We start from the raw sequence: 9,043 nt of genomic DNA, 5'->3' as shown, positions 1-9,043 counted from the left end.
GCAGAGAGGGCGGGATAGAAGACTAAATAAATAAATAAATGTGAGAAACACCTGGCTAGCTATGAAGATGAGTTGTTTATACCCTGCTTTTCTCTACCTGAAGGAGTTTCAGAACGGCTTAGTCTCCTTCCCTTCCTCTCCCCACAACAGTCACCTTGCGAGATAGGTGGGGGCTGAGAGAGTTCTGAGAGAACTGTGATGGGCTCAATGTCAGCCAGCAGGCTTTATGAGGAGGGGTGGGGACTCAAACCCAGTTCTCCAGATTAGAGTTTGTCACTCTTCAGCACTGCACCATGCTGGCTCTGGAGACTGGGAAGTATGCATTTCTGAACATGCATGACATTTTGTTTCCTGTGCACCTTGGACAAAGAAATCTCACTTATGCAAAACATAGCATATGGCTTCATGAGCGGAAAGGGCAATATGGGAAGCGGGGATGGTCCCTTTCCGTTATTCTATGCTGCTTTAGTAATTAGTTGTTTAAAAAAAAATGCTAGTGCTGAGTCCTTTTGTGAAAACATAGAATAACACTTTTATATTTTTTAAAAAAACTGCACCCAGATAAAAATCACTAATTCTATCATGTTATATGTCAGCATTCATTGTATCTTTCAATCAGGGGCTGCTTTTGTGAAGATACTTGTTTCAATTCTTACTCTAGACACATCACAGGAAGTTTTAAATAAGCAAATAATGTGGGCAGTCAAGCTCACCTTAGCAAAGTATGCATAAAATAAGAGGCAATGCAAATGAATTATACAATGCCACAAATATTTAAAGTTCTACTGTCCCCCAAAATGTTCTAATTTTTGATTGACTGAAAAAAAACCCACCAAATATGAACTTGTTTGTCATACATAGTACTGTAAAAAGCTATATATATTGCTTCAGAAATGTTTTTTAAAATATTTTACATGCCTTGCACCCATTCTGTGACTTGGAACTATATGATGGAAGCAGCTGGACCCCGGACAATATTCTTCCTACCACATTTTGTGCTAATTGAAGCTTCTGAAACCATCTTTAAAGGCAGCCCAAATTAGAACATGTTACGGTAGCCTAATCTTGATCAGCTAGTAATGTGGAGCTCTAGTGATGCGGACCAGCATGGCTAGGTCAGCAGAATCCAAATGAGGGGACCAGTTTATGAAACAGATATCACTGAAAGAATGCTTCTAGCAATTGTACTGACTGGTTAATCCATTGGCAAGGCCAGAACCAAGAATACATCCCAAGTTCTGACCTTGACTCCATCAAAGGCTATATCATCCAATCACTGCCCTGCAAGCCAACATCACCTCTGCTTTGGAAGGTGTAGGGTAGTTTCTTTGCCCTCAGCCACCTGATAATGACCTCAAGATACTGGGCAAGGACCTTCATAGCTATTTAGATGGCAAGTTTGGCAAGGATTCAACACATGAAGTGGCCTTCACAACACCAAGCCCTCTGTCAGGATTGATCAGAGACACCAATCTGACACTATAGTCAGGAGACAATAAAAATGTCTAACCTGACTCAGAAAACTGCAGTTACCAGGCATTAGCTTTCTCCCTCCTCTCATCTGCTCTCCACCCCTTCAGACTGCCATCTGATGTCAGTATTGATCTGCTCTGCTCTCTGAGTGGAACCCCTTCCAGAAGTCTGGATGCAAGTAGCCACCACTGCAGTTCCTGGAGCAGACTGCCCAGAAGTTTGTTGGCATCTGTGTGATGAGAAGTTTGTGTCATCTGTGAGCTGTTATATCCTGGGAAGGAAGGAGAATCCGCTGCAGAGGATGAGTGTGGAACCTTGCCCATGGGACCACCTCTTGACAGGATACCAACATTCCCAGAAGCCTCAACAGGACCAGGACCTCTGCATGGAATTTCTGAGTAATCTCCTGTAACAAGGAAAGGATCTTCTTCTGTCTTTCCTGGGACAGAAATACCCAGTCCTGAGCCATGTCTATGGTGAATCCTAGGTGGAAAACCCTCTGGGCTGAGGACTGGCAGCTCTTCTCCCTGTTGATAATGAAGCTGTGATTTTGCAGACAAGAGACTGTCCGCTCCGTGTCCTCCACTCCCTGATTATACGAATGGAACCTCATGAGAATATCATGCAAATATGGGGAGATACAGATGCCCTGGGTCCCCGGGTGTGTAACTAGCAGATGAGTACCTTAGTGAATATCCCCAGGGCTGTCTCAAGACCAAAAGGAAGGGCCTGATACTGAAAATGATCCCCATTATAGGAAAAGTGTAGGAACCTCTGATGAGCCTCTTGGATTTGGATATGAAAACAGGCCTCTGACAGATCAGATCTATCGAAGCCAGAAAATCCTCTTTTCAAATAGAAAAGATAGATTTGAGAGTTTCCATCCAAAACTTTCTTGGCCTGTGATTCAACCATGTTAAGTCTAAAATTGTTCTCATATTCCCATTCTTTGGGACTATGAAGAAAATTAAGTAAACCCCCCAATTACTTTTGTTCCTTTGGGACCAGCTCTGTTCTTTCAATTTCCAACTGATGTTGGATGTCTTAAAGGTGTTTCCTTGGGCAATTGTTTCTTGGGACTTATATAAACCTGTTTGGAGGGAAAACACTCAGTTCCAGGGAGCAACCATTTGAAATTGTGTCTAATACCCACAAGTCCCCTATGGACATTTGAACTTCTGCAAAAAACTGAAGCCATCCTCCAATGTTTGGTAAAGGTGTGTAACTGTCATGCAGACGCACTCTTCTAGGCTTCTTGTGTGGCTTGGCTGGTTGATCTATGGAAAGAGGAGTTGAGAATACCAGACTGCTCAGGCTACCAGAAACCCTTATGAGACTTGAGAGGCCAAAAACTAGAGTTGCGTTTAGATTCACAAAAGGAATGGAAGAGCTTCTTGGGCTTGTCATCCCTCTTGAACATGGGTAGAGCCCTCTTTTTGTCTTTATCTTCTACCAGATACCTGTCTATTCTGTCTCCAAAGTGGTTGATGCCTTTGAAAGGAACACTGGCCACCCGAGCTTGAGAAGAGGGGTCTACCTCCCATTTGCAAACCCAGGTGTTGCGTCTAGCTGTGACGTTAAGATGCCCATGGCCCTGACTGATAATTAGATCGCATCCAGCAATGCATCCACAGAGAAGGCTGCTGCCAAGACAATCTTCTTTAGCTCATCTTTAAGCTCTTTAGGAATATCACTGCCAACTGCTGAGAGGACTGGAGCCCAGGAGCAGACTGCCCTGGAACAAAGTGAACTTACTGTGGAAGTCTTCAGGGCAGCTGAAGAGGCTTCAAAATTCATAAGGCCTGAGCTATCCTTTTATCACAAGGATCCCTAGGAAGGCCATCTGATTCTGCTGGAATGACTGAATTCGAAGACAAGGTAGCAACTGGAATGTCCACTATTGGAAGCTTAAAGAGCTCTGCTGCTTCAGGCACTAAGGAGTAGAAGTGTGAAATTATGGGATTGGCCTTGGTCCTTGCTAGAGTTTCACCTTGTCAAAAACTGATGGGAATGGAATCCCTGTGGAAAGGCCCTGGCCAACCAGCTGGTTTGGTTGCATCAGGCTCCTCCAGTTCCTTTTTGCTGTTAGGGATTTCCAAAATGTGGAGGTCTTTAGAAAAAGCTTGGGAAAAACTTCCTGTGGATAAAGGAATTACTAATAGATGTTCTTCATCAGATAGCTTTCCCTTTTCCTTTAGGGATGAAAAATCAGAGAAATCTGACTCATCAGAATCATGGTCCAACAAAAGGTTTAAGGCTCTGGAGAAATGCCTGTTAGGTGGAACCTCTTTGCATCTCTTTGAGAGAAGAAAAAGGATCTCTGCCACCCTTCCTCCTCCCAGAGCCAGAAGACAATGGAACCTAGTTTTATTAGCTAGCCTGGCTGGAACTTGCATGCTAGGGATAGCTTCTAATAGGGCTGCTTTGATCTCTTATGCATCTCCCTTTTGATGCAAACCAAGAAACTGGAATGGGTATTATCCTCTGAAAGATCCAGGGCAAGGGCTTGGAAGAGAACCCCCTGCCACAAGGAATCACAACATTCAGCAACCCTGCCTGTGCACAGGGAGGAGTTTCTTCCCCAATGTCCAGACTGCCTCACCCTGGACCACCAGAGAAAAAGCTGTTCTCCCTGTGTGTGTGTCCATGCAAGAAAGTTGGAGAACATAATCTGCACCAGTGGTGTCAAACTCATTTGTTACAGATCTAATATAAATTGGGGAGGGACGGTGGCTCAGTGGTAGAGCATCTGCTTGGGAAGCAGAAGGTCCCAGGTTCAATCCCTGGCATCTCCAACTAAAAAGGGTCCAGGCAAATAGGTGTGAAAAACCTCCGCTTGAGACCCTGGAGAGCCGCTGCCAGTCTGAGTAGACAATACTGACTTTGATGGACCAAGGGTCTGATTCAGTATAAGGCAGCTTCATATGTTCATATGTCACTGTAGGGCTGGGCTGTGTGTACCATAAAAGGCACCAGAGATATAAACTATAAAGATAATTTCAGATGCTGAATAGCTGTAGCAGGCTTGATTGGATTAGGTGTGATATGTAGGTGTCAAGATATCAACATTGGTAATGAGACAGAAAACCCAGGTCTCAGTTTGGTCCAGAAGGATGCAGAGAAAACAAAGTCTGAAGACTCACAAAAACTCATACCCTACCACAATTTTGTTAGTCTATAAATTGCTACTTGACTCTTACTCTTTCTACTGATATTAGAAACCACAAAACATCCAAAAACCGGTGGGGGAACATTTTAACCTTCCAGGAATTTCAGTTGCTGATCTAAGTATAGCAGTTCTCTTACAATAGAAGATAAGAGAGACGGCTGAATTGCAACTGATAATGAATCTCAAGACAATGCATCCTCCTGGACTGAACTGAGACCTAGGTTTCTTTTCTCATTACTAATGCTTGCTTTTGACATTTGGTGTCTGAAATCACTTCGCTCTCCAATATATCAGATGGACTCCTATTCTAGCTGTATCTGAAGAAGTGAGCAGTGACTCACAAAAGCTCCTGACCTACCACAAACTTTGTTAGCTGTTAAGGTGCTATTGGACTCTTGCTCCCTTCCACTAATAAAGATTGCAAGCTGTACTGTTAGGTTTCTCCCCCCTCCCCTGCATCTGTTAGAACTGGAAAGGGGGATCTCTCGAAATGAAATAATGTGTTGATTTCAGACTGGGCAAAATTCACTCAGTGCTAGTGATAATAATGAAACAGTTTTTAAAAAGGGGTGTGTGTAATGTGAAGAAAAGCAGCCAGTGAGGTGGGAGGAGGGACAATTTGTTGAACTGAAATTTACGGAACCATGAACATATTTTAAAATAATCTGCCATCTACTTCCAGTCATTAAACAATGGAATCCTATTCCAAAGATGTAATTCTTAGTCAGAGTCTTTTTGAAAGAAAATAAACCCCAGATCGGCACAGAGAAACCTAATCTTGAAAAATACAACTTTTCAGAATAAGCCAAAACAATTTCCTTTTAATTCCCTTATCCCAGAAGCATCTCTTTCCTTCCTCCCTTCCTATTTTATCATCCGTGTGTGTGATCAGGTGTACAGAGTGGGGCACACCTTAATATAAATTACGCTTGTCAGAAGAATCCCCCTCCATCCCTCCCTCTCTCTGAAGAAGTGTGCACACAAAAGCTTATAATGGAATAAAATATTGTTGGTCTTAAAGGTGCTACGGGTGTCTTTTTCTTTCTGGCTGTTTCCCTCCCCCTCCTTCCTGCCCAAAGGGAAGAGACTCCAGTCAATGGAGGGAAGGGAGGCTGAGCTTTCTTTCTCTCCTGTTTGAAACAGGAGAGAGAGAGTGATTTGAGGGAACTGGGCAAAAATGAGCTGTGATGCACTTCTTTTAATTGCAAAATAGTAACCAAAGAGCACAGCCATGGCCAACATTCTCACCACACATTTTTAGAACAATGTATTTGTGCTTCCATTTTTTATTTAATTAAAGAGAAAGGTTTACAGTGTATTTGTTCAATAATTTCCAACAGGGTATATATCCAACAGCACAAAAAGTCTCTTTCAGTCCAAGAAAGAGTTAAAGTTAAAAGACTGCTCCCCCCAATAATATTACTGAGCAATCCCATAACAAAGTATTTTTTCAAACTCTAATGAACATATGATCCTAAGGAAGTGACGCTACATTTCACAATCTCTGAACACTGATCAAGGTTTTTCTTAATTCTGTAAAATTTCTCCACATACTCAGAACGACCCAAAAGTTCCACAAAATCTTCATCGTGTGTTATCACAAGAAGTTGAAAGTTATGCTGTTGGGATCTACTCTTAATTATCCTGTTAAAATGTTAAAAATATAACAGTTAGAACATATTAACAAAACTTGAATCCTAGCTTTTGACAGCCATCAGATTTGAAGCGAAACAAAACATAGTAATCTACTGTTAAATTATTTTATTCTATGTTGTAAGAAACAAGCACTACTCTTTCAATTTACTGTAGAAAGATAAAATTGTATCGAGGAAAACAAAGCTTCATTAGAATATATTTAACAACTTAAATTTTATATACTTAAGCAGAAACATAATAAAAGTATTATGGGCCATGAAAAAAACATTCCCTATTTCACATATGTCTTGGGGAAGGGATCATGGCTCAGCGATACAGTATATGGTTTGCATTACCCATGTTCAAAACCTGGCACCTCCAGTTAAAACACTCGGGTAGCAGGTGATGTGAAAGACTTCTGCCTGAGACCCTGGAGAGTCAGCGGACAATAAATACTGTCCTGAGTCTGACTCACTGGGAGACGAGTACTGCCGTCTGAGAGGTGGGCAAGTAGAAGTAAGCCTGGTTACAAGCCTTGTACTGCCTGCAGGCTGCAGGGTGGGGCCAGCAGCAGTGACAGGGCAGCTGCAGCTACAGACATGGCATCAGATGTCATGTCCGGTCTTGGGGTGCGGGGGTGGGCAGGAGCGGGACCTGGATAAGGTGACTGCATCTTTACCATTGCCAGCCTTCTCTAGCGTTTGCACGAGGTAACTGCAATTTATCTGTGGCACTAGGGTTTTTCTTCCATTGAATAAATACATTTCTGGGGAATTAAACAGTACAATATTGCTTAGAGTGCAGATATACAATGGGACACAATGGTCTTCCAACAGCAATACTAATTGCTGATGTTATCCTGAATGAATCAGAAATAGTATTAGAAAACTCAGTGGAACAGCTTTTCTGGGCAAGTCCACCAGGTACCATAGTTGTACACTTTCCGCAAGACAGTCAAGACCTCTGGTAAATAACAAGTATGGTTTAGTTCCCCCCCCCCCCACTACTTTTGCCATACGTATATTTTTATTGATTTTTTTATTGTTAGATTTTTAAAATAGGATGATTGTATATTATGGTTGACTGAATTGTCCAAAGACTTCTAGCAAAACTTACAAAAATAAAGTTATGCTGTCGGGCAACTCTACCCACACCACAGATCTTCTAACTCCCCCCCCCCCCCTCAAACACCACAAGAATTTTTGGATAGAGTTGTCACGTAGGCTTCTCAATAAAATCTGAAGGCACTTACTCCACTAAGGCATGTGCAAGAGATTCAATATTCTCTCGATCAAGGTTGGTGGTGGGTTCATCCAGTGCAAGAATTCCACAGTTGAGACAAAAGGATTCTGCTAGAGCCAGGCGAATAATGAGGGAAGCAAGAACCTAAAACCAAAACAGGGCCCCAAAGTTCAGTTAACTTGTCAAAATACAAGGACTCCCAAAAGAAATGCATCTCGGGTTTTGTTATCATAGATATGGCAAACTGCAGAATTTCAGAATGTGAGTACAGACTGATATCTAAATGCTCCCGTGTACCAAAAAATTCCCTCAATATTAAAAAAAGAAAAGAAAAAAGAGCCACTGGGAAGCTCTCTCTCATGCTGGTTTTCCACATGGAGAAGATTCAGTGAAAACAAGCATACAAGTGCAGAGAAGCACTAACATATTAGACTACGTCGCTTAAAATATATGTAAAGAACAGCTTAATTTTTAGAAGAGTCATTCCAAAATAAAATGGTAAAAAAGTGTCATAATTGGAGTCATGTTAAACAAATAAGTCATAAGTCAAATAAAACAAATGCTAAAATTATTCCTATAACCTTAACTCTGTATTCTGTATCTACTGGTGACCTCTACATATTGGATCAAATCAGTTTCACACACATAAACAGAGGCCATGTCTCTTCAGTTCTCTGCTGTAGTATCACACAGAAAGAACATAAAATTGTAAAACTTTAGGTCAAATTTGTCTGCATGGTTCCCAAGATTAACATAAGACCATGTTATTTACTTGGTTTAAATTAATAAAGGTTCAGCAGCTTTTTAAATTAAGATGCTTTATAGAAAACTGTGACTGGCTCACAGTCCCAAGAATATGCTATTGTCTCATAATTCAAGGAACTATGCAGGTCCACAGAATATATAGATATGTACCAGTTTCTGTAGCATATTTAAAGCCCTTTAAGAGAATGCTTCATAGAATCATAGAGCTGGAAAGGACTCCAAGGTCATCTAGTCCAAACCTTTGCACAATGCAGGAACTTCACAAATACCTCCCCCACCACATACCTCCCCAGTGACACCCTGCTCCATGCCCAGCTTCTTCCTTAACTCTCCTGCTAAATATTAATGTGACAAGTTCACAATTTTACTAGTGGTATAATTTTATCAGCTATTCTGTAATTGTTATTGGCATCTGAATTGTGATTTTACTGTATAGCTCAAGAGTTCTGGTCAAAAGAGCTTACTGTTAATAAAGAAAAAGCGTCTTCCATATCAAACTAGGATTCAGAATTGTTTGTCATTGGACTGATTGTTAACTGAACTCAAACTGGGTAGGGAAAACAGAAAAAAACATTAAATAAATGACTGTTTATCCTCGCAGTAACATATTACCTGATTACAGTGAGTGTACATGATTTATGTTCTGACTGATTAACTGAAAAATGGCTAGCTGTATTACTACATGAATTTCAGAGTCAGAATTAAAATATCATCAAGCCCTTGGCTGATTTTTAAAAAACCCTACTAGAGGCCCACAGC

At 41.3% G+C, this 9,043-nt stretch overlaps 1 protein-coding gene across 1 annotated transcript in view; it reads right to left on the bottom strand.

Moving 5' to 3' along the window:
* Positions 1-5,912: 5,912 nt before the first annotated feature.
* RAD50 (RAD50 double strand break repair protein) overlaps positions 5,913-9,043 on the bottom strand; it is a 59,818-nt gene continuing 56,687 nt past the window's right edge. Inside the window, exons 25-26 of the mRNA XM_060240509.1 lie at positions 7,530-7,663; positions 5,913-6,286 (exon numbers count right to left, since the gene is read on the bottom strand). Of these exons, the coding sequence (XP_060096492.1) occupies positions 6,100-6,286; positions 7,530-7,663 (321 nt within the window). The 3' untranslated portion in view covers positions 5,913-6,099. The remainder of the gene's footprint in view (positions 6,287-7,529; positions 7,664-9,043) is intronic.

Source organism: Heteronotia binoei, chromosome 5 (assembly GCF_032191835.1).
Source record: "Heteronotia binoei isolate CCM8104 ecotype False Entrance Well chromosome 5, APGP_CSIRO_Hbin_v1, whole genome shotgun sequence".
NCBI lineage: Eukaryota > Metazoa > Chordata > Lepidosauria > Squamata > Gekkonidae > Heteronotia > Heteronotia binoei.
This window is presented reverse-complemented; position numbering and strand designations above follow the sequence as displayed.